General features: G+C 39.9%; 1 protein-coding gene across 2 annotated transcripts in view; it reads right to left on the bottom strand.

Annotated features, from left to right (window-relative positions):
- Positions 1-25,844, bottom strand: part of CA10 (carbonic anhydrase 10) — a 152,264-nt gene that overhangs the window by 32,918 nt on the left and 93,502 nt on the right. For both annotated transcript variants that reach the window (XM_072403364.1, XM_072403365.1), the window contains exon 4: positions 14,746-14,888. In XM_072403364.1, coding sequence (XP_072259465.1) covers positions 14,746-14,888 — 143 coding nt within the window. The remainder of the gene's footprint in view (positions 1-14,745; positions 14,889-25,844) is intronic.

The following is a 25,844-nucleotide window of genomic DNA, read 5'->3' as shown; positions in this document are numbered from 1 at the left end:
CCTATGGAAGGGTATGTGTTTTTTATATATATGTTTAACATTTTGAAATATTGCTCTTTAAAGACCAACTGTAGCCAAAGTTGGGCTTATTGGATCTCATTGACCGATGCACCTTGGCCAAAGACTGTGGATAGCAATTGGGACAGTAAGGGGGGGCACCAGAGGTGGTAATTTGTTCTTCAATGTTCTTTTGTGGCTGGAGTTATCTTTATAGTCTAATTTGCCTTTAAATTTAATTTAGTAAAAAAAAAAAAGGCATCAAGTATACGTTGCACGGAAAAATATGAAAAAAAGGTGAACTTTGGCTGTAAGCCATAACGATGACAAGGACTTAACCACGTCGCAGAACGTTTTCTAAATTTGCATGACAAAGGGCTGCAAGTAAATGGAAATTGTGTCTTGTTTAGCGTCTTTAATAAACTCGCTCTTCTGTTCATTTTCTGAGACGCTTGCTATAATCACAGAGGACTCTGCATAGGTCAGAGCATTTGGAAGAAGCTTTTCACCCACTTCCTACTGGAGAACTTGTATCTCTCATTACCGGTCTGATAATAAGCGGAAAAAAAACACGCTTTAGAAAAAAGAAAAAAAAAAAAGGAACGGCAAAGCCGCTGATAATCAGGGGAACGGCTGCAGACAGCACAAGGGAGGCCGCCTTCAACACCGTTCAATATATTTTCTCACGCTGTCACTCAAGCCGCTATAGATCGCTCCTAATCCTGCACGCAGCAGGCCCGACTAATTTACAGCTTCATAATGCAGGCGCAAACAAAACAATCATTTATCATTTTACCAGAGCCGTACAGTATCATTGTTTATATATAGGACAATTAGTATGGCCAAGCTGTATTCCTGATGACAGATTCAGACTTTTTTCAACTTTTGTGAAAAAACTTCTGCCAAAATAAATTTGTTTAAAGGTTGCCTGTGTTGTGAGAAAGGCACAGGTAATTCTGACTCCAACCTAAAAAAAGAAAAGTGAAAACTAAGCTATTTTTAAGAACTTTTGCCATTTTGGCATTTATTCAATGGAAGGCAGGGGTCTCCAACCCCCGGTTCGACTGACAGCTGGGCCACGAGAGTACGGAGACCAGCGGCCTCCAAACTGTGGTCCGTGAGCCCCACTTGGGGGGTCGCACCGTCCAGAGCCCATACGGATGGCAGGCTCAGGGCGGTGGGTGGGTTGTGTCTTTGGACAGAGTGGGTGGGTTCTGGCATCATGATGTCGCTCCGGAGAACGTTTCTTCCCCTTTGAGTGACACACGACTCCTCGGGTATGTGTGGTCCGGAGTCTGTAGGTCCGTAAAGGTTTGGGACCGCTGATCTAGTGATTTAAAAGGGGCAATTGACTTTGAAGCATAACTCTAGTTGGCATCTTAAAAGTAACCCCAACCCTCCCTTTGCTTCCTTTGTGTAATGTCCCTGAGTACTTCTTTTATTACCTTGACCCTATACTGTGTAATCCCTCTTTAGCCACACTTTAGCCAGGAGCGAGGAGAAGGAGCCCACAGTTCCCATCAGCCTCAGTTATCAATGACCAATCAGAAGCAAAGGGTGTGCAGGGGAGAGGACTAATATTTCCAATACTCTTAAGCTGCGTACACTCGTCAGATTTTTCTCGCACGATAATCGGCATCGGCCAGATATCGGGGGAGAATCTGGCGTGTGTACAGTCGGCGTCGTTCATCGTCCGTGGATCTGATCCTAATGCAAGGAAAGGGGGAGAGCGTGCAGCAGGGTGCCGCTCCGTCGTTCTCCCCCTCCCCTCTCCATAGAGCAGAACGGTGCTGTATGTACAGCACCGTTCATGCATCGTGTAGTCCTTTGACGTTAGAAAGGATCGTGAAAGATCCTTTCCAACGACAAAAATTGCACGTGTGTACGCAGCTTTACAGTTTAGCATGGTCCCCTGCTCATCTCTAGGGCCATACATGGTTCTTATACATTGCCTTTTATCTTTTCCATTTACTAAAATCAGAACAACATTCTCTACTGTATTAACACTAAACTCTGGGCAAACCTAAAACGTGCTCCATACCCTCTTCTCCCTATGCCAAGCTCATTTCCCAAACATTTTTTCCATTGGTTTCCTGGATGCCCATACATTCCTCCATCCCTTGATTGTAAGCACTTCTGGGATTACTATTTTGGGTGCTGTAGTTTTTCACCATTTTCCAGGTGCACACAGAGCCCTGACCTAAAGGATAAATATTACTCGGACATACCCTCATCTTTTGTTTTGTGGAATATATTGTGTTTGTGTGCACTAAAAATTAGTTTGAGGTATTGTTTACTGAAAACATGCATTTGATAACCAGTTGAGCAGATATCATACAACATAAAATAACAACTACCAACATTTTATTCTACAGTGATTCTGCTTACGGGGAAAAAATGTATTAATTTGTGGGTTTTAAAAACATTTTCAGCTAAAAAGGGGAAAAGTTTTACATTCAAAGTAGCTGACAGATACACTTTAAGCCAAGTGTAGAGGACAGGTGTCAGGGTTTTATAGATCAGTTTTGATCGTTCTGTTTTCAAATGAATCAAATTATGATTCATATATGTATTTTGAAATTGTGGTGCCAACATCTAGCTTTGTGCATACGGACGTGCATGTGGATGTAATTATCTTTCCCAGTGTAAATTTTATTCACCCCTTTATATTTTTCTTCTTCAGTCAAGCAACTTTTCATATTACAAAGTGCTTATTGTTATATTCTTAGCATTGATTATAAGAGACCATTAGAAGCATGTTGTGCTGATTGCCATTACCAATAGAATGCTGGGCACACTCCACAAGCTAACGATTTTTGGTACAATGCAAACTGTGTTAATGCATTTTTATGTCTTAAAAATGAATAATGATTAAACTCTGATGCTTTCTAGTACATCATGTTATTAAGGAAATGACAGTGGATTTCCTCTGCTTTTAGTTATTAAACCGTATTGTGTGTTATTGCAGGGAGCTGAAGCATAATCATAGTGATGAGTAAAATGTATTTATTTTTTATTGTATTTTTAAAATTGATATGTGATATAAGTGATATAACATTTGTGAACTTTGTTTATTAAGAATGGATCACTGGAGCATACAGAGGTCACTGAAGTACATATTTATTGGAGCACAAGGTCACTGAATCACTTTAGCATGGTGTCAGTGGAGCACAAAGTACCTAGTGCACAAAGAGTCACTTAAGCATTGGGTCACTAGTGCAAATAAATCAATGGATTACAAAGGGTCAGAATCAAGGAGTCAATGGAGCATGTGGCCACTAGTTTACAGAATAGCCACTAAAGTACAAGATCACTGGAGCCAGAGACACTAGATTACAAAGGATTACTGAGGTACAAAGGGTCACTTGTGCAAAAAAAGGTGACTAAAGTACAGGGCAACTGGAGCACAGGGGCCACGGGAGCACAGAGTCACTGTGGCACAAAGGGTCACTACAGCATAGGGTCATTTGAGCACAAGAGTTACTAAAATACAGTGTCATCGAAGTACAGGGCTACTGGAGCACACAGAGGTCACTAGAGCACAAGTAGTCACTAGGGCACCAGGGTCACAGATGTAGATAATAGCTGGAGCACAAGGCCACTCAATCACAAAGAGTCACCATAGCATGAGGTAAGTGGAGCACAAAGGAGTCACTAGAGCATTGGGTCACTGGTTTACAAAAATGCCACTAAAGTACAGGGTCACCATACTACAAAGCATTACTGGAGTACAAAGTGTCACTAGTGTACAAAGGATCACTGGAGCAGGGGGTCACTGATGCACAAAAAGTGACAAAGTAGTGGGTACCTGGAGCATAGCGGTCATAGAGCACAGACTTACTTAAGCACAAAGGGTCACTGAAGCATGAAGTCACTGGAGGACAAGAGTCACTAAAACACAGTGTCATTATTGTACAGGGTTACTGGAGCACACAGAGGTCACTAGAGCACAAATAGGTACTAGGGCACCAGGGTCAAAGAAGTACATAATCATTGGAGCACTAAAGCACAAAGGATCACTGTAACATTGGGGTCAGCAGGGCACAAAGTAACTGGTTCACAAGGAGTCTCTGGAGCATTGGGTGACTGGTTCATAAAGGGTTTGCTGGAGTACAAGGGATCAGTGGTGCACAAAGTGTCACTGGAGCATTGGATTACTGGTTCACAAAAAGGCCATACAATTACAGGGTCATTGGAGCACAGGGTCACCATAGTACAAAGAGTTATTTGAGTACAAAGAATAACTGGAGCAGAAAGTCACTAAAGTAAAAGGTACCTGGAGCACGGGTTTACATGAGCACAAAGGGTCACTGAAATATGAAGTCACTGGAGTACAGAGTCCCATTGGAGAACAAGATCAGAGGAGCACACAATGTCACTGGAGCATGTGGCCATTGGTACACAAAGGTCATTGGTGTACAGAATTCTCTAGAGCAAAAAAGTTTACTGAGAGACAGGGCCACTGTGGCACAAAAAGTTATTGAAGTCATTTTCTGACAGGGCCCCTTTAAAGTGAAAATAAAATGTGCAGTGTACAGTCTTTGTATGTGCTGGAATTACAACATCTCAACCTAGCTAATCAAGAGGTGGAAGTCTCCAAACTCATAAGAAGACCAGGAGAAGACAGAAGTATCAAGGATAAAGGACTGGCTTTACTATAAACTACTATTTATGTTATTCATATAGGCACATAGGTGCAGACATATTTGTGGCTCAGACTTCTATTTAATAGTATGCTGGCTGATTGTGCCTTGCTTTAGTTCTCTATAACCCACTTATCTTTATTGGTTATCCCAGGCTTATTAACCCACCTATATAAAGTTGCACAGGAGTGACTCCATGTGCATGTCTATGTCCAAGGCGACCTTCTAGAACAGTGGTCGTCAACCTTTCCGATCTCACTGCCCACTAAATCCACGGAATCCAGACTGCGCATATGCGGGGAGCCGTGTGTCACTCAAATGGGAAGAAATTTCCCCCAGAGTGACGTCTTGATGCCAGAATCCACCCACTCTCCCATCACTGGCTCAGACCTGCTTGCTAAACACCCTTGGGGACAGTGGCGCAGGGCTGTGGATGCAACAAAAGTAGCCCTGCCCTACTGTTACCCCAAGATGTTTAGCAAGAAAGTCTGAGCCTGCGATGGGAGAGGGGACGGGTTGTGTCCATATGGGGGACACGGACCACCAAAATTTTCTTGTGGACCACCAGTGGTTTTGCAAACCACCGGTTGGCAACAGCTGTTCTAGAGCACCATAGGACTTTGAAACCTGGGGGAATCTATAATGCAAATATTGGCTTTAGCTAGAACGTTGGGTCTTTGACCTTCACTCTAATCTAAAAAAAAAGCCTATTTAATAATTAAGTCATGGTGGTCCATATTACAGACTTTCTAGAAGAAAGTGTGCATAGGCAAAGCCAAAACTCCTGGTATTTTTTTATTGCTTTTGATGTGACCACTGGGAAAATGTACTACTACTATCCTTTCAATTTCAAGGGGTTCCTTTTACTTCCTGTTGTGTCCCTGGGAGAAAGAGGGAAATCTCCCCAATAGGATGCAGACAGCAAAGAAATAAAACAAAACAAAAAACATTTCCCATACTAGTAAAATGTGGCTTTGCATACACAAAAATAATGAAGTGTAAAATTATGTGTAAGCCCTATTAAAAATGAGTTTATGATAAACACTGCTATCATATCTCTATCTCTCAGTAAAAGCACAATATGCATTCCCGTCAAGTCATAATTAGAGCTGCATCTTCATCTGAATAAAAAGAAAAATCAATTTAACATTACCATAATGTAAGCCCTTCTTCCACTTTAATATATTTCTGAACGTTTTTCACCACGAGAGGCAATTCTAATACTGAATGTACCAAAACGGCTGCGATCTGCAATCCATCATTACCTTAAAAACGAAGATTTATTTCAAACTCTCATGCAGCAACCATTATCCTTAAATTGGAACTTTCAGTAACTTTACAAGTCTGCATGAATAATATCCTGATAGGCAGCAATATGACGCAGCAGTACCATTTTTTTTTTAGAAAAGTTTCAGTTTTTAGAACTAGTAAAAACAGTTCTAGGAGCTCATTCCCAACATGCTTATTGAGAAATTTTGGCCAAGCGATTTCGCGTAACCATGGGAAGATCGAGGAAATTATAAAAGGAGGGTTCACAGGATTCCCTGGGAATCCTCCTGTTTGCAATCCCCTCTAGTGCTGGGGATCGCACACTGTTCCCAATAAATGAGGCCACGGCTGCATTCATTTAGAAGATCCCCGGCACTAGAGGTAAAATGGAGACAAGTCTCCCCATTCATTCACCGCTGAGGAAAGGTAAACCCTGATGACAGCTCAAGCGTCATCAGGATTTTCCTTTCCTCAGCCAATCACAGAGCACAAGAGGTGATGAATGGGGCGACTTGTCCTCATTTAACCTCTAGTGGCCGGGGATCCTACACTGACAAGAGGACTCATTCTGTAATTGTGGGATAACCTGTAAAAAAATTAAAGTTAGTTACACAAATCACACACATTCAATAAATTACTAAATTACAATAAAGCCACTTTTTTAACACATTTTTTTACACACAAATTTGTGCCGTCGAATTCCGCATTTTTCGGGTTGGTTCTATCCGAATCTGAACAGCCAATATAAGGACAACCCGAATTCGAACACCAACACTAGCCATGGGTGCCAACCAATATATCTCTAAACTGGCATCTCAATCCAAGACACAGATCATGACCTTGGATGATGGCTGAACAAAGATAATCCCATCTTTCTGATAAGAAAAAGGGATGAAGACATTGGAGTTCATTTACTAAAGGAAAACTGTAATATGGGCTGTTTACTTGGCAAAGCAAATTAACTTATTGCTGACTTCAACCAAGTGCATGGAAAATCTTGTATTTTTAGATTCCTCTTAGATCTTCTTGCATGTGATTTGGTATTCTTTGCAAAGTGAATTTTCACCACATTCACCAAACTTAGCGAATGGTTTGTTCGCCTTGGTAAACGAACAACCTGAATTCTTTTAGTAAATCAGACCCATGGTTAGGGGTTGTACTGTGATCTCTTTAAGAGATAGTAAACACCTAAAAGTTTCACTTACATTTTAAATATAATGAATGTGCTTAAAATAAAAATCAACCTGATGAAGGGTCCTCTTTATAGCAAAAAATAAAGAAAAAGCAAAAAACGTCTGGTGTATCTACATATATTTAATGTTATACTTCACAAACAGAATTAGGAGATGTTATGAGGATACTTTTTCTAATGTGCAGAACATAATTAGCACTGTTTGAGCTCACAAGAGATGCTTTGGTGATGGCAAACCCCCACGGGAATGTGAATCCAGAGATTAACACGTCGGAGACAGCCAGTCCAAACTCTCTGAAATCCACATGAAAGTGTTTTGTTTTTCGGGAAAAAGTGCCTCGTTGGAAGTCAGTGCCTTCTAGCTTAGTCATAAAATATTCAGTTGCCTAAAGCAATCATTTTGTTTACTTCTCATGGACATCTCTAAAAAAAAGGCAAATTAAAAAATTGGAAGTTTAAAGCTTAGCTTGTATGGTTTGCAGGGGAGGATGAGGGGAATGAGGACGAGGGGGTTGAGAACTTTTGTTTTAATGGAGAATATAGAGAAAATGAGATCTCCACAATACAGGTTGAGCCCACATGTTTCAGGGGTTACAACATTCCCACTTCATCAGGGTTTTTAATGCTAGGTTGAAGGGTAAGAGCCTAACTCCACGATTGAAAAAAACACCCTTGCGGTAGGGTTCCTTCTTGCACCGCAAGGTTTCAATATTCATTTAGGTGTAGCAGGGGTATAAAAAGATTTTTTTTTACCCTAATGCCTCCTTCCTGAAGGTTTCTCCACTATGTTATTGATCTCTGTGCAGCTTACTCTCCAAGGTTCTCCATGCAATGTATGCAGGCACTGATGTCATCCACTACAACGCAGAACCAATGGTCTTGCATTGTCGGTAAGTATATCGAGGGCTCACCTACCACCCAGAGTGGCGAATGGAAGGGAAAAGTGCTGGCCATCCAAAGAGTGAGGGGTAAGGTAAGTAAAAATCCTTTATACAGAATGTTTCCCCATGGATCTAAACAATAATTAAACCCATGTGATGGGGGGGGGGCTCTCTGCCACTTACCACTGCAAGGTAAGTTTTTTTCCCTTGAAGCTTTACATGGAGGGTTATTCAAATTGGACATCAGCTGCTTAAATACTTTCCATCAAAAGAGCTTCAATAACTTCTACACATAATGCTGGTAAAGGTAAAACAAACTTTTTTTTTAAACCATGTGAGTCCACCCCAGTTTACTTTTAATGGAAACTGTTCAAGAAACAATGTAGAGTGCCACTGTTGGCTGGTTTCAAAACCAGTGTTCCCCCCAGCCCCTTTTAGCCGGGCACTGTTTTTGGGTGGTTACTGAAGAGTTGAGCTATAATTCAGAGGCTGCCATTCACCTACAGCTTCTTACCAACCGGCTTGTCTGGGTTGAACACTGCCTTGAGTCATGGACCTACAACAAGCAGGGTACAAGGGGAGATAAGGTTAAGTCAAAACTTCAGAAATCAATACCTATACTGGATCAGTGACTCAAAATTGACCGAAGCCGAGTAACCATCTAGTAATTATTCTGTTGGATGAGGATGACATCTATGGAACTAATATTTATAGAAGTATAATGGTGACCTATATAATACCCTCATTCAGGAGTTTTTATTTTCCAATGATGGTCCCCGGTCCCCCAACAAATTTCCCATGGTGCAACACTAAATTTCCCACAGTAGCCACTTTCTAAAACAATAAATAAGATAAAAATATATATTAAAATAACATTTCTTTTGAATTTTTGTTAATTGTTAAGTAATCAATAAGAGAGTTTCATCAAAATTTTAAAAAATAGCTCTATCCAAAGCACCACCAGGCTGGAGGAACTCCTATCAAAACATGAAGTTCCCAGGCAATTGAACCAAAAGTCGACCATGTCAACCACCAAAACAGGTCTTCATACCTCCATACTCCATGTTGGATGTGCCCCTCTTTACCAAAATCCCATTGCTGATTTTGTAAACATCACTGTCTACCAATCTGGTTGTTAGATAATAAACATACTCTAAATCAAACATAAAAAAGGCGGGTAAGTGGGACAATTATCCAACTCAACAGAACTTTATGAAATGGATGCCCAACACAAACCATCTATAAGCAACTTGTGTCACTCCTCCCTGCACATCCGACTGTCTTCTCCCTAAAAGGCCTTTTTGGACTTAGATGGGAAAATTCCTCTTCAATCTTATCCCAAACCCATATTCCTCATCCCAGTCATGGTGCTGGTCCAACAAGGATGGGAATATCTGCTTTCTCTGGGACTAATTTGTTTATCCTCATCACCCTAGAAGATACATTTTTGAGTACTAAACCAGGCCTGGATTTTACTCCTTGTGGGCTCTGGACATTGTTACCCACTGGGACATAAAAGACTGTTCCAAAAAGGTTACACTTTGCCCCTCACTATGTGAGCATCTTAATTTCCTTCTCTGCCCTTCCCTGCAGTTAGTAGCAACTATAAGCAACATGTTAGGTCTTCTGAGTTTCGGGTCTTGGGCTTTCTTAATTGATGAAAAAAACATTAAAATTCTTTGGATGGATGAGGGTGTTGATAACTGCAAATATTGGCGCCCTACTATCTATCTCTGAGGAAGCCCAGCATGGCGAAACGCGTTGGATTATCGCACGTCATGATACGGTTATATGAACTTTTATGCAGTTACATTAATAACCCCTTATATTATGTATAGAATGCAGTAACCCCTGCCTTGTAAAATGTTAAACACGGCAGAGGGAAGCTATATATATTTGTTTAGTATGAGTATTAGATGGTTTATAGATTTAATATTCAATCAATACACTTTATCTATGGAAATCTTAAGAACCTCAAACCTCTTTCTTTTCTACACTCATTTACATTTAATTTTTCTAGAGGTGGCTCACATTATATTATACAGTAAGGAGAGGGAATACATAACTCATGCACTATTTGCAAATATTTGTTTTCTCTTTTGTAGGCCCTTAGCAAACTGTGTCCCATTTATAAAAAGGATGATCTGTCAGATCACCATAAATTGCTGTAAAATAACAATGCTTATTAATTGCCACATTGATCAACAATATTGATCGCTGCTTTTATGACTAATTGCCAATTTATTCATGTACCGATGATCAATACCATTCAATGGTACTACTTATTTCTCATTCATAAAGTAGTAATTATCATGCTCATCACTTTATGGATCCCCAGATGCCTCCTTGATCCTATAGGTCACAATGGAGATCAATTTTTTGTTTCAAACACCCTAAGCCACCTATGAATAGAAATAACTGGACAGGATATGCCACATGTATATAAATATACATGAATAAAGTCTCTGATCACTACTAAAATGTATTACTGGTATGGCAATCAAAGAACTGATTACAACCATAAAGTCAGACCGTCCTTTATAAAATGCAACATTAAAAGTGGCAATCAAAGTGCTGCTATCAGACCATCACCTCTTTATAAATGTGCCCCAACGTCTCTTTATTCCAATAAAATATTAATCCATGCCATGAACAGAATCATCCTAATGGCAAGGTAATGCAATCATATAGGTACATATACAATTTATGGCTTATATTGTTGGAGATGGACAGGTTCTCTTTATGTCCTGGGAGGAATTGATTTAACGCACTTCTCGTTGTGTTATATCCATTGTGCCGGATTTGTACTCTGAACATGCACAATGCCCATCCCTGCGCCGCCTGCTTACTGGCCCTGGGACAAGGACACAGTTACATTATGTGTGAAGGAAACAGCCTGCTGCCAAATGCTGTCTGACTCACAAGGTACAGAAGATGATATTTCCTACCAGATACCTTCTGTTTACTACAGCATTGCATGGGAACAAGGATCGACTTGCTTTACAGTTTGCAAATATTCATCCTTCAGATCTGTGCTGGACCAGATGATCTGTGCAGTCTTCCAATACTCAGATCTTCGATCTAATGATCCAGCATAGATTTGGTGCACTCCATTCCTTGCCGTCATAACCTCCAATGAAGGGAGACCAATGATATTTGACCGGGGAACAATGACCCACCAAATTATCCATTAAAATATTATTATATTGATTCTTTTTGCAAAAATACTTGTTGGGTTTTGGATAGGGTGTGGAAGCTCATCTTTAGTGCTCACTTACTGCAAGGGATAATTGACTTAGCTCTGTGAATACTGTGATAGTCCACTTTGCAATAATTACCCAATCAAATGCAAGGAAATCTAAGAAACAGAATTTTTCCTTGCACATGTTGGATGGTTGAAGTCATCAGAGTTTCATTTATTAAGCGAAGTGAAATATTCTAGGAAAGCGGATAATTCACTTTGCAATGTGAATAGCTGATACTCCTTTGGTAAACCGATTGTATCTCATTTAGAGAGACTGTCACTGGGGCAGTAAGTTGAAAAACTATTTCTCATAGGGACAAAGAAAGCAAAGACTAATCAGAGGTAATAATGTTGGCTGCTGTTTTTGCAACATTTTATATAGGAAATACCGAAAACTATTGCACCTTCTCATACAAGTGTGATGCTATTTTCCTTTAAACAGTTCACTTTAGATTTGTGTAAAAACAATAAATAAAATACTGCCCCATGTACTTCTGAATAAAGAACGTATTTTACCAATCGGGGTCCAATGCCAATATTTACAGACACGTCCTGTCCTAGTGACACCTATATGTGAAGGGAAAATGGTCGCTTTCGTAAGAGAAGGGGATCTCCTGATTTTGGCTCAGCAACATACAAAAATTAAATATAATATATAAAGTAATATTAACAATTTCTAGAGCACTAATATCCTAATTATACATTTCTATACATAGTTTAACATCTCAGGTTGCAAATAAACAAAGAAACCCCATTGCCACATCAAAGCACCTCCGCAAAGTGCAATCCCTGACTCTAAATTTTTATTGCATCAACTGAGAACCAGATTTGCTGAAGTCAGCCACTTCCCTCTTTAAATCACCTGTTCTATTAATTGCCTTACCCATGTGCACCTTTTTGCTAGTTTTAAATAATTAATAAATGAAAAAGGATATCCGAGGCACTACGGAATAGCTGGAGACACAACAATAGCTGCTTGCTTTGAGAATGCCTATGGACAAAACAATAGCCACTTGCCTTGAGAGTGCCTATAGGCACAACAATGGTAACCTGCCTTGAGGGTACCTATGGGCACAACAATAGCCACTTGCCTTGAGTGTGCCTATGGGCACAACAATAGCCACTTGCCTTGAGTGTGCCTATGGGCACACCAATAATTGCTTGCCTTGACTATCTAGTAAGAGTAATGGGTAATAAGTGCAATGTACCGTATTTTTTGCCATATAAGACACACTTTTTCTTCCCCAAAACTGGGGGGGGAAAAATTAGTGCGTCCCATACGAAAAATGTGTTATAAAATAATTAAAAAAATATACTCACCCGATACCCGATCCTGCGTGTGTCTCTGGCTGCATGCAGCGTGTGTCTCTTCTCTCCTCTGCCAGCATCGTGTCTTCTCCTGTCTGTAAAGCAGAGCGAAAGAAGCCGGCACAGCGCCACCTGCTGTTCCCTGTCCAAACTCACAGAGTGATCAGAAAGGGAATTTGAAAGGCACAGAGTGATCAGAAAGGGAATTTGAATGGCACATGAGTGATCAGAAGGGGAATAATCTTTCAGAATCTTTTTTTCTAGATTTTCTTTCTTAAAAATTGGTTGCGTCTTATATTCCGGAGCGTCTTATACGGCGAAAAATATGGTAATTCACTTTGTAAACCTATTCTTGAGTCATGGATCCTGAAGCCTCACTGTCTGAATGGATAGGATACTACCAAATATGTGAATAGAATATATACTGTATAACATAATATGACTCTACTACAATACATTCGTTTTAAAGAAAAACTGAACTCTGGATATTGTGCCAATGCAGGAGCAAAGAACTAGCCAATGGGACAAAAAAACAATCACTGGGACAAAGTACTAGTCATTTACCTGTGGTCTCATCAGCTAATCTTTTTTTATTTCTGATTCACCATATCTTATTCTGAACATTGTTTCTGTAGGGAAGAGGCAGGGCTTTGCTTCCTCATGTCGTAGCCTCCAGCAAGGAGAACAATGATCAGCACAGTAGTGCCAACACGTATTTTCACTCTAAATCTCCAAAGTCCACCAGAAATGTCTTAGATCTGAGATTACAAATATAGAGCTATCAGGCTGAAGGTACAGCGGTGCCACGGCGCCATCACAAGGCAGAAAGTGCACATCCTCCTCTTCAAAAATCATATAACAAAGCGTCATTTTTCAAGAGGAATTTCAAATAAAGAAACATTTTAGGGTCTTACGCACCATGAACATTTGCAGATCATCCCTATACCATAGCAAACTTTAACTTTTTGAGTTCAGGTCCACTTTAACCCTTTCAGGCTGAAATAGCAGCTTCTGCAGAGCTGGCCCTTTAAATCTTTCTTGTAACCAGGATTATACACAATTTGATTATACGTTCATTAATAAATATAAATGATTTTATCTCCTTACTTACTTGGAGACATTTTATATCGAGTAAGATAGCTGCTTGTTCTCAAAAGTAATATGATTACAAATTTTAGGAATAAACCCACCGGGTGCCAAATCAACAACTATTTGATATTTTTATCCTTCATCTCCAAATCCATTCTTTCATCTGTAGCGCTTTGTTTTAGGAACATTAATCTGCACAGATGGCCAAAGCTCAGTAATCTCCGATTTTCTGTTACTATGTTACCAGATACCGAGTGGAATTTTTAATGAAATGGACGTTTTGATGGGTTTATAGGAAATGGAATATTTTGTAACCCCCCAGTCATTTTTTATGATGATTTCAATGTGTAGGTGTCTTGCAGATCATGTGAATTCCTCATAGATAAAGGGCGTACAGGATATCAAATCACCCTAAAATCCAGGGAGCCATTATAGTTGTTTTACCCATCCCTCCATACATATGTATATAATGCTTATCCAGGCTTTCTAAAATGTCTTTTTTTTTCTAAATTGTATTCTATATGTGCACAGTACCACTTCTCCTGTCCTGTACCCCGGGTGTAATTCTCAGTATATGTTCTTATTCTGTATGTATGGACTCTGCACAGTACCACTTCGACTCTGCACAGTACCACTTCTCTTGTCCTGTACCCCGGGTGTTATTCTCAGTATCTGTTCCTATTCTGTATGTATGGACTCTGCACAGTATAAATCCACTTTTAGTGCACCAAATACATTTGCAAACCCATATATTATATTATAGAAATATCAGCGATATCATTGCTGTGCTGTATATAGTCTGTGCAAAGAGCAGAGCTGTGGGAGGGGCCAATAAACCCCACCCACTACATGCTGCCTGCAGAAAACTCCGAAAAAGGGGCGGATACAAGACCAGCCATCCAGCACAAGGACATAGAGCAGCACTGAGTGGTCTGTATACCAGGAAATGCTGGATTGCAGATCTGTAAGAAATACATAAATCCCCCCAGAATAAAATAAGAATACACAAGACTCTTGTCTTTAAATAATTGTTGAGCTCGGAGTTCAGCTTTAAGAGATCTATTTCTGTAAAATGAGTTCGATATTCACTAGCATTGAGGTGCATATATAAAAGGACCTTACCTTCCTTCCACCTGTGTTTATACGTAGCGATGTTAGGAAAGGATCGAAAATCATATGGCTGGTTTCTATGTTGACAGGAGACTGCCTCTTCCCAACCGCACATAGATTCCAGGCAGAATTTACCAATCCCCAAAAGGAAGGCACTGGAGAAAAAAAATAATAAAAATGATAAATTATCCATAAAATATTACATTGATAGTTTTTGTAAAACTTTTTTTGGGTTTTGGATAGGGTGTGGAAGGCTCACAATCTCCATCTTTAGTGATAGTTCACTTAGCTCGGTGAATACTGTGATAGTTTACTTTGCAACTATTACCCAATCAAGTGCAAGGAAATTTAGGAAACATAATTTTTCACTGCACATGATTGGATGGTTGAAGTCATAAGAGTTTAATCTCATAAAATATTCCATGAAAGGGGATAATTTACTTTGCAACGTGAACAGCCGATACTCCTTTGGTAAATCAACTGTATCTCATTTGGGAAGATTTCCCCAACCTATGTGGTCACTGGGGCAGTAAGTAGAAAATCTATATCTCATAGGAACCAAGAAAGCAAATCAGAGGTTACAATGCTTCCACATTTACCCCAAAAAAACAAACTAACCGAAACGCTTATATAATAATTTATTTATAAAGCTTTTACATTGTTTCACTTAGCTTAGTAAATGAGGTAAAGCTCAGCTGACTTCAACCATCCAATCATGTTCAAGGAAAATCAAGAAAAATAAATGAGAGGAAAGCCGGGGTATTTGATGTACAGTAATATATTGTATTATAAGTGTGAATACTAACTACAAGTCAATTTTGTACTGCTCATCCCCACTGCACAAGGTGGAGGGAGGGTAGACCTATCAACTAGACAGCAAGTTCTTATTGAGAATATGACAATGAAACATTATGTGTCCCGACGCGTTTCACCTCTATGAGCTTCCTCAGGGGACTTGATGGAGAGAGTTTGTTCAATGAATGAGTTGTGTGCTAGTTGTTGTAGCTAGAGGTCTCAAAAAGTAAGGTGTGCGACACCAATATTGAAACTTCTCTACCTACAACAACTAGCACACAACCCATTGATTGAATAAACTCTCTCCATCAAGTCCCCTGAGGAACCCCATGGAGGTGAAACGCGTCGGCACACATAATGTTTTATTGTCATATTCTCAATAGGATTTTGCTGTCTAGTTGATAGTTCTACCCTCCCTCCACCTTGTGCAGTGGGGATGAGCAGTACAAAATTGACTTGTATAACCTGTAGTTTGTATGCACACTTATAATACAATACATTACCGCACATCAAACACCCTGGCTTTCCTCTCGTTTCTTTTTCTTGATTATCCATACCACTAACAGAGACCATTGATTAGCATCTTTATTCTTCAATACCCATGGTCAAGGAAAATCCTGTTTTGTTTTAGACTTCCTTACACATGATTGGATATTTTTTGCATTTTAATCTCATTCAATAAACTAGGTGAATTATTCCTTGCAATGTGATAATTCATTGTGGTATGCGAGCCGCCTAAATTCCTTTAGTAAATCTTAAGACTTTAGATCTTTGCCTCATGTTGAAAATCAAATTGATTTAGATATAGGTAAGCATTAAAACTAAAAACATCAATTTATACATCCTAAAACCCTTTTTGTCATGAGAAGGAAGAGTAGCATATGGCACAGGGTATGTGGGCATAGGACACTCCTCTGGCACAGGTTTTAGGTGAAGTATTTGCTCCAGTATCAGTATATTACAGTCATGTGCTATGCTCGTCTTAGACAACAGATTTCTTTAATGAATAGTTTGCATAGGTTTTGCTGCATAGGCAAGGTTTTCATTAAATGGATTGTTTGTTTCAAGGAATTAGTTTCTAAGTGTTGGCAATTGGATGCATTGGAGGGTGGCTACATCGCACATACAATAGGGCCCTGGAGAGCCAGTGTAGCCACCCTTATTAAGGACATGTGGGATGTGAATATAGACATACATGATGTGCTATTTTACAACTTTTTTAAAAAGGGAAAAACTGTTAGGAAATGCTCTGTCCGGCGACTCTATGCTGTGCACCATTGCACAATAAAACCCTGTTTTTTCTGTCCATCAATGTCATTTGCAGCAGCCAGGAGAAGTAAAATAACAGCAGCCTTTGCTTCCCTTTAGTCGTGCAGCCTGATGTATTTTTGGCATCCCCGGCATCCATTGTTGGGCTGCGCACAGCTGAAGGCGATTCTAGAGGCTGATCAGCTCCTGACTCGGTCCTGCATTGCTATTGGCTGATGGGACTTTATAGCCTCTCTGCTTCCAGTCACCAGTGCCTGTTATAGTGTCTGCTGGGCTTATCTGTGCTAGAGGGATTTTGATTGATTCTTAGGGATGAGTGAGAATGCCTTTGGCATTCTCGCGAAAATTTCCTCGAACTTCCAATGGCTCAGCAAACCGATTTTGCAAAACCATCGGAAGATCAAGGAAATTATAACAGGAGGATTCACAGGGGATTCACAGGATTCTCTGGGAATCCTCCTGTTTGCGATCCCCAGGGCACTAGAGGTTAATAACCCCTAGTGCCTAGGGATCGCAGTGGATTTATTCATTCTTGCAGCCCTGGAAATCCTGTTTGCGATCCCCGGCACTAGAGGTTAAATGGGTTACAAGTCTCTCCATTCAAAACCTCTAGTGCTCTCTGATTGGCTGAGGAAAGCTTCAGCCAATCAGAGAGCACTAGAGGTTTTGAATGGGGAGACTTGTAACCCATTTAACCTCTAGTGCCGGGGATCGCACACTGAGCTGATAATTTTTTTTTTAAATTCGAGCTCAATTTGCCACAAGATCTCTGGTGTTTCTCTGTTACTGACCTTTGCCTGTTCCTGACATTCTGTTTAAACTCTGCCTGGACCGACCTTTGCTTGTGACCCGACGCTGCTTATGCCCTTCCCTTTGTACCTCGCTTTGTGGACTGATTTCCTGTGTTTTGACTTTGGCTTGTTTCTGGATTTCCTGATAATTCTGTACTCTGTATTTGTGGGCTATTAATCTGTGACATTTTTGTTTAGTGGTGTTCCGTGGGATTTTTCTAATGTAAAATATATGCCACAATTTAGGAAAGGTTGGGAAACACTGCTGGGGGCAACCGAATGCTGAGAGACGAAACCTCCCAAGACTGAGCGGGGGCTGCTATAGGTGAAGAGTGTGGCAATAGATTGGGGGACTGGTATCTGGGGAATACTGATACTGACCAGGCCTTACACAAACATTAAAATCACATGGGCTCATTCTGTTTCAAGTATTTAGTACTTTTGAGTTGTCACTGGCTGTTAAATAATTTTTTGTGCAATATTATTGGCCACCAGTAGATGGCGATGTGTCAATATGTAAACTGTGTAACAAACTATATTAATGTTTTGGACAGCTAGAGCTTGTTACACACTTTACATGAGGACACAGTGCCATCTACTGGTGTGATTCAAGTATAAACTGAAACTAAACTGAAATTTTTTCTAATGACATTTGCAGGTCAACAAATCTCGGAAAATACTCGACTGCTTATGTACGTATTTTTTAAATATAGTTCTCTTCCTATAAGTATTGACAGTAGGGCAAATCTATGAGAACATATTGGAAATGTACTTTAATGTTACTTTAATTATTTCGTTTATATCGGTTTATACCTGAAGGACTCGCTACTGTGAGTGTTACCGTCTGTTGCTTGTGTTTACAATCCTAAAAAATAAAATATGACTGTTACCTCACCTCTATTCCTCATTTAATCAGACGCTGTGAGGCATTTTTCACCTTTTGCTGGCAGCTGCTCATTTTGCTTCTCACTTTTTCCTCATTGACATTCACTCTTAGAGTGATCTGTCTTTCCAGAACAATTGACGACACATTAATTTAGGAATTTTCAACTCTCTTGCTCATTCTAATAGTTTCAATTCCGACTACCTTGATTGAGCTTTTATTGAAGTTGGAGCCATGGACTGGAAAACTCAAACTTCTAAAATCAAATTTATTTAAATGTGTTAAAAGAACCAGAAGAACTTGTTTAGTAATTTAAGCTGCCATCTTTTCACCCCTTTATAGCACTGAGAACATCAAAAATACAGAAGTCCCCCTTATGCTAGAGGGTCACCCCCGATACTCAATCTGTGTTCCTGGGTGTTCAAACTTGTTGCGCCAATTATGAGGGGCTTCTGCATCTATAAACCCATTGTGCCCATTATGAGGGGCTCCCACCAAACCTGTGCTAATTCCAGCGTCTGCACACCTTCATTGGCCCCTCTAAAGGGGTCTCACTATCCCTGTGCTGAGTTCCTAGGTCTAAACACCTGCTGTTCCCAATAAAAGGGGCTCCCACTATCCCTGTGTTGAGCTGCCAGGTGTGCATACCTGGTATTCCCAATATGAGGAGCTGCCACATTCCCTGGGTCTGTACACCTTCTGTGCCCAATATAGGGTCTCCAGCCATCCCTGTGCTGAGATTTTCGGGTCTGTACACCTGCTGTTTCATTTATAGAGGGTTCCTCTCTCCCTGAACTGAGTCCCTGGGTCTGTACACCTGCTGTGCCAATCCCTATACTGAGTTCACAGGTCTATATACCTTCTATGCCCTTTTTTGGCACTGCAGCACACCTGACCGGGTCCTTACTTTGCTTCTTTCTCTCCCAGTCTAAGCTCTGCTGGCATTATACAAAGCTAACAGCGGGTGTACTTCAAAGTCTTACACGGCTTGCATTGAAAAATAAATGTAATGGTTTAATAAAAAATACAAAGCTGCATTTCCTGCTGACTTTTATAACAACATGGAGCTCAGCTTTAACATAAGGAAACATAACTATGGCATTTCCTTGTCTGTTCTGCATCTGCTGAGGTCATTTGTCTCCAGCAGCCATCAGGGATAGATAGATAGATAGATAGATAGATAGATAGATAGATAGATAGATAGATAGATAGATAGATAGATAGAGGGATGGATAGATAGATAGATAGATTAGATAGATAGATAGATAGATAGAGGGATAGATAGATAGATAGATAGATAGATAGATAGATAGAGGGATAGATAGATAGATGATAGATAAATAGATGGATAGGTAGATAGATGGATAGATAGATGGATAGATAGATAGTAAGATAGATAGATAGATAGATGATACATAGATTTTAAGCTTCGTTGGTTGCTTTCAGTGATCTGCATGCATTTCATATATAGCTGTAAAATAAAGTAAAAGATTCACCATCTTCACCAACATTTTTATGCTTTGCACGGACCTCATATGCAGAGAATAATACAATCATTGGGTGTGTCTGGGAACATCTCTCCAGAATGATAAGCTGGGGTTCCCATATTCCAGGAAATTGGTGGACTGGTTTATCACAGCAATGCCTGGATGAGAAACTGAACATCTAAGCCATCAGCTTGTTCTCATTGTCACAATTTATAGTTTAAATTTCAATCTCAACTAAAGTGTACCTTTCATTGCCATATAATGTAACAATTTTATCCATGCCATGCTTAACATTTACCGATATAACATCATTTGTAACGCTTGCTTTGAGTTGCATTAAATGCTTTTTCAGAAGCTTTGCCAACCATGCAGATCTGGATGGTGTCACGGGAAAGGTCGTGGCAGTATTTGTGCATGATGCGGGATGTACAGGGTTCACTCAGTCATGCAAACATTGTAATAACCTTTACCATCGCCTCTCATTATCATGATTACATTGACACTGTATGGGAAGCTTAAGCTTTTCTCCTAATGACAATGATCATCTGCCTTATAACAGAGCGATCACAGCTGACAAGAAGGTCGACCTACCCAGTGAATCTTGGCAGTCACTCCATTTCTCAAATATAATTCCACTTTAAGCCGTCAGCAGCTGCCAGGCCAAGATTTCAATATCAGTTCACCTTCAAAGTGCTATAAAATGGTTCAGCTTGGGTTTTTGGCACTGTCATAAAGCCTACGATCACCTTGCCCATACTGTCTCCACCTGCGGGATTCATTGTGTGGATGAGTGCAGAGAGGAATAAAAACCCAATTCAAGTATTTATTTATTTTTTAAAGATAACCCGCTGGTTGCCAAGAAAAACAAAATTGGATGTTATATTCACTCTTTTTCTTGTACTGGTCCCTGCAAAATCATTGCTTTGCAATAAAGTTCTGGTCATCTTCTGCACAAATAAACTGTGAGTGTTGGCCATGCCAGGGCAAGGTTGCCAAAATGCACCATCACCATTGTAATAAAAGAGAATTTAAAACATGTAATGGACTTCATCACAGCAAAATGTGCACCTGACCATTGTATACGGACACAAAACTCATCAACACGATGCAATGTGCTGCAGCATGCTGAAAAGGTCTGTCGCTTTACTAAGTGTAAGTTCCATTCAGAATCAGACTTGTGTTCACTTTCCAATTACTGCTTGCCCCTCTTGCCCCATATGCTGTCACTTACAAGTTCTGTGCCCTCTCCTCATGTGTGTGTACAAGTCTTGCAGTGATGCTGGATTTGGAATTAGGGCAGCATTACGATGACATTGTTATGAGATTAACAAAGGAGATTGTCAGACCTCTGCTGAAAGACCACTGTTTGTGCACAGACAGCAACAGCCCTTTTGTGCAGAAGCTGACAGGGGCCCGGCTTTTCTGCATGCATTCCTATCTGTTTTGTGCACTGCCCCATTCAGTGTTATAAATGGGATCAGCATTACAACTGAGAAGCAGAATTCTTTTTCTTATAGTGGTAACCTTGCCTTGGACTTTGTTTATGACTTCAATCTGATATCAAAATGATAAAAAGAACTAAAAGGTTTTAAATTTAAAATCCCTAAAAAAAACACAAAATTCGGTCATATCTAAAAGGGAAGGTCAGAGAATGATAGTTCTCAGAGGCCAAAACGAATGCAATGGATTACTGATGAAAATAAAACTTCCAGGAATATGGAGCTGAAAAGACCAATAGGAATCAGAGAGGGTGAAATAATCCAAATTGCATGGTCAGTCCTCCCTGCACCAGGTAGAATTTTGTGCCAAATGCTATCCCTCCCCTGGTACACTGCACAACCCTACACACTGGCAATACCACTTCTTTATAAATGGGCCTCTTGGTATATTTAGGGTGCACCTGCTTATTTAAACATATTATAAGATTAGGGAAGGGTTATAATTCCTCTCCAATGTTAATGCTGTCTGTGCCCTAGCTGACAACTCCTTATTCATCTTCGTGATCACAAATTTGAGAAATCCACATTTTTATGCTGGGTTTAAATGTTGCTGTTTTTGGGCTTAGCATTAATATATGTTTTGCTTTCATCGACATGCATTGTGTTCAGTCAGTCCATTAGTGTAAATGTGCTCAAAATGCACAAAAGAGGATAAAAGCACAAAGAAAAAGCAAAATAATAAAAAAACCCATGTGCCATACAATGCATTACTGAGTTTCGTGCTTTGAGTATGTGCAACAGAGACGTTACAATAACTGCATAGCAAACATTTATTTAGGTCTTAATATTGGCATCTGATCAGTGAGGGTTATTCTTCCAATAGCTCCAGTGATAACTGTCCTCATTTTCTGTGGATTTCCTTTTTTTCAATTCAAAATGGCATAAAAAACATTTTCCCCATGATGAACTTATCCAAAAAGCTAAATAATAATTCATGTGGCTGCAGTGTAATATATAAAGCATGCAGTCATTATTCATGAGGTTTAGTTGATCAATAAAACATTAGAATGAGGGAGATGTGTGATGTATGAATGGGATTCGTTGACCGAACAAATATTTTTGGTGGCAGATGTGGTTGATTTTCATACCCCAAAAATAAACAAAAATTACAGAGAACATCTTAACAGCAAATAATATCCAGCACATCTATGAATGTGGATGAATACTTTTCTGGCTTTAGATGTGCCAAAAAGATTGGCTGATTGATTTTTAAAGTTTGATTAATCCTAAAGCCTAAGACCTAAATTTAAATAAAAACAAAAACAAAAAAAACAAGTGCTAATTGATAAAAAAACATGCAAAAAAACAACCCCTACCCTAACCCTACACTGCATGGCAGATGTAAAGCATGTCCACATACAAACCCAGTCACCCTAGACAAAGTAACAGGAGCAAATGTTACAACATCAAGGGGGATCACCATGGACGGAGAAGTCAGCCATTAAGTTGGCAGTACAGATGGCCGCTTCGTGGGACATGGCGGTGACATCACTGCAAGAGAGTTGCAAACGGGTAAGTCTGTGCCATAATCAGCAAGTTTTCTATGCATAGTTGCTGAATTTGGCAGAAGCTCACCCACCACCGATGAGCACAACATGGATCTGTGATGGAACTCACTACTATATTTTAATATTTTGGCAAAATTTTGGAGTTTTAGAAATGTTTTGGCAGCTGAATTATTCTCATAGGTTTTTGGGGTCTAAGACTTCTACTTTTGTGCCTGTCCTACTCGGGGACCCACCAGGGGACAGATCTATAACCACCTGTTGACTGTTTGGGATCTGGAACAGTCATCAGCAGACATACGAAACATGCGAAACGCATTGAGAAGAGATAGGATAATGATATTAGTTGACACAGAGTTTTCTGAGCTACATTTTTATAGGTATTTAATAAATGATGGTTTTGTTATTTACATAATGATAATCTGCTATTGTTTATTGATGATAATATGTACACATACTAGACCAGAGGTCTTCAAGCCCCGGTCTTTAGCCCACTAGTCCGGAGAAGGATTCCTCTTGGGGTTGCATCGGGCAGAGCCACGGACCACGTCTTCCAGAGACATCGCAGGCTCAGGGAGGTGGGCAGGTGGTGTCTCTGAACAAAACCTGACAACTCTCCTATGGCAGGCTCAGACCTAGGTTCTGGCAGTATGACGTTTCTTCCCCTTTGAGTGACACACTGCTCCCTTCACATATGCAGTGCTGAGTCCATGCATTTACTGGTCAGCGACCTGCAAAAAGTTGGGGACCACTGTACTAGACAATCATGATTGATTCAGGTGATTATCTAGCATGCTTACACATTTCCCCCCCAGTAGCCGTGGCGCCTCCTGTGTGTCCCCCTCCCCTTAATAAAACTAAACATTGGGCTGTGTGTATAGCGGGGTTTATAGTCGATGGAATCGATCATGAAAAATCATTTCAAGCTACATAAATGTGACCTTTGTATGTAGATTTAGGTATTGGGGTCTCAATCCATGGAGCAGACGTATGACCAAACCAATGACTGCAAAACAGAATTGTTTTTCCACCTAACAACTGACAAGCAGACCACAGAATGTAGGTTACAATAAGCCACAATCACCTTTTCCTGAATGAATAGCACAATTACCGCTTCATTCTCATCATCGGCGCACTATTATGCAATGGCTGACCAGGAGCCAAATCAAATCTTCCTTCTTTCTCTCCACAATTAACTTCACGATAGACCTCACACCCAAAGAGGCTCAGCTAATAACACTTCCACACACTGGCTGGCTAATTAAAATCAAGATTTGTGTTTTAATTAAATCTTTAGCCACAAATTAATACATAGGCTCCCTTCTTTGTGTATTAAATCCCACTTAAGATGCAGATTTTGCTTGCCAGTAATTAGAAGGTGTGTTTAAGGATGTGTTGTTTGTTTGATTTTTGCGATGATGTCATTCATGCTCACCTTTTATTTAAAGTTATCTTCTGTAACCAATGTCTGCTAGAACAAGGATAATTAATGTAACAAGTAGGGGAGTGACAAATAAAGAGGGGTTACCAACTAGTGAAAGTTTATTTTTTTAATTCTCTATACTAGTGCAGAGAAAACATAATACTCAAGGTTTATACGGATAGTTTTCATCTAAAAATTCCAATTCTGTTTGTTGTATTACTGTCATTACCTACACAATTTAAAATACATGGAATAATAATAAAAGATGTAAAATATTGCAGCTCACAAGTCCCTAGATGTTATAGCTGCATTTGTTTTTTTTTCTTTTTTTGGCTATGTGCTGGAAATATCTATTCATCCATCTTGGTTGGAACTGGCTAGACCAGTGTTTCCCAACAATGGTTTTCTGGAACTCTATGGGGGTTCCTTGAGCAATAAGCAAATTTTGCCTCTGAGGTCAGTTTAAGTGAGAACAATGGTCTTTCACTATCTGTGAAATTCTTCCCACTGGCCAGTAGGGACGAGCGAGCAAGAATATTAAGTTTAATCTTGCGGTGAATCAGGCCTTTCTTGCTTACCGAAAAAGGTAGAGCTCTTGCCGAACAGGAAGGTTTCCGAACAGGAAATCCTCTGCGATCCCCGGGCACTAGAGGTTAATTAACCTCTAGTGCTTTGGAGATCGCAAACAGGAGGATTCCCAGGGCTGAATGCAGCTCTGGGAATCCTCCTGTTTTAATTTCCTCTTCCGATGGTTTCACGAAATTGGGTCACCAAAATTTTGCGGAACCATTGGAAGTTCAAGGAAATTTTAGCGAGAATGCCAGAGGCATTCTCACTCATCCCTAATGGCCAGCAATGTAGGAGGAATTCTTCCCAATGACCACCACACTAATATACTGTGATCTGTGGATATAGTTATTATAACAGGGGTTCCCCAAGACCTGAAAGGTATTGTTAAATGTTACAAATGTTGGGACTGGGGTACACCTCCACTGTGGTGACCAAAATCCGCCACCATGTCCTGTGGTATGAATATAAAATATATGTATACAAATGTAATATTTATATGATAGTAAAAGTTGGAGGAAAGAGGGGCAGTAATTAGTATCGTCATTTCATTGAGTGGGGTTATATCTTTGATATTCAAATATGCCATACTTTTACTATATATACTCAATTATAAACCGAGGTGCTCAATTTACTTGAAAAAAAAGAGATAAACTGTTTTTACTTGAGTATAAGCCTGGAGGACCCTGGATGGCAGCCTATGTTTTTCTCAACTATTTTACCCTATAGAAACCTTTAAAATAATTGTTATGTCCCTGCTAAAAACAATCAACTGAGGGTCAGCAGGAAAATTCTCCTATTGGACCTGATATATTAAAGCTCTCCAAGGCTGGAAAGGATATACAGTATTTTCATTATTGAAGCTAGTGATCAAGTAAACCTGGAATGGATT

This window comes from Pyxicephalus adspersus, chromosome 3 (genome assembly GCF_032062135.1).
Source record: "Pyxicephalus adspersus chromosome 3, UCB_Pads_2.0, whole genome shotgun sequence".
In the NCBI taxonomy this organism is placed as follows: Eukaryota; Metazoa; Chordata; class Amphibia; order Anura; family Pyxicephalidae; genus Pyxicephalus; species Pyxicephalus adspersus.
Note: the sequence above shows the minus strand (reverse complement) of the source record. Positions and strands in the feature narration are given on the sequence as shown.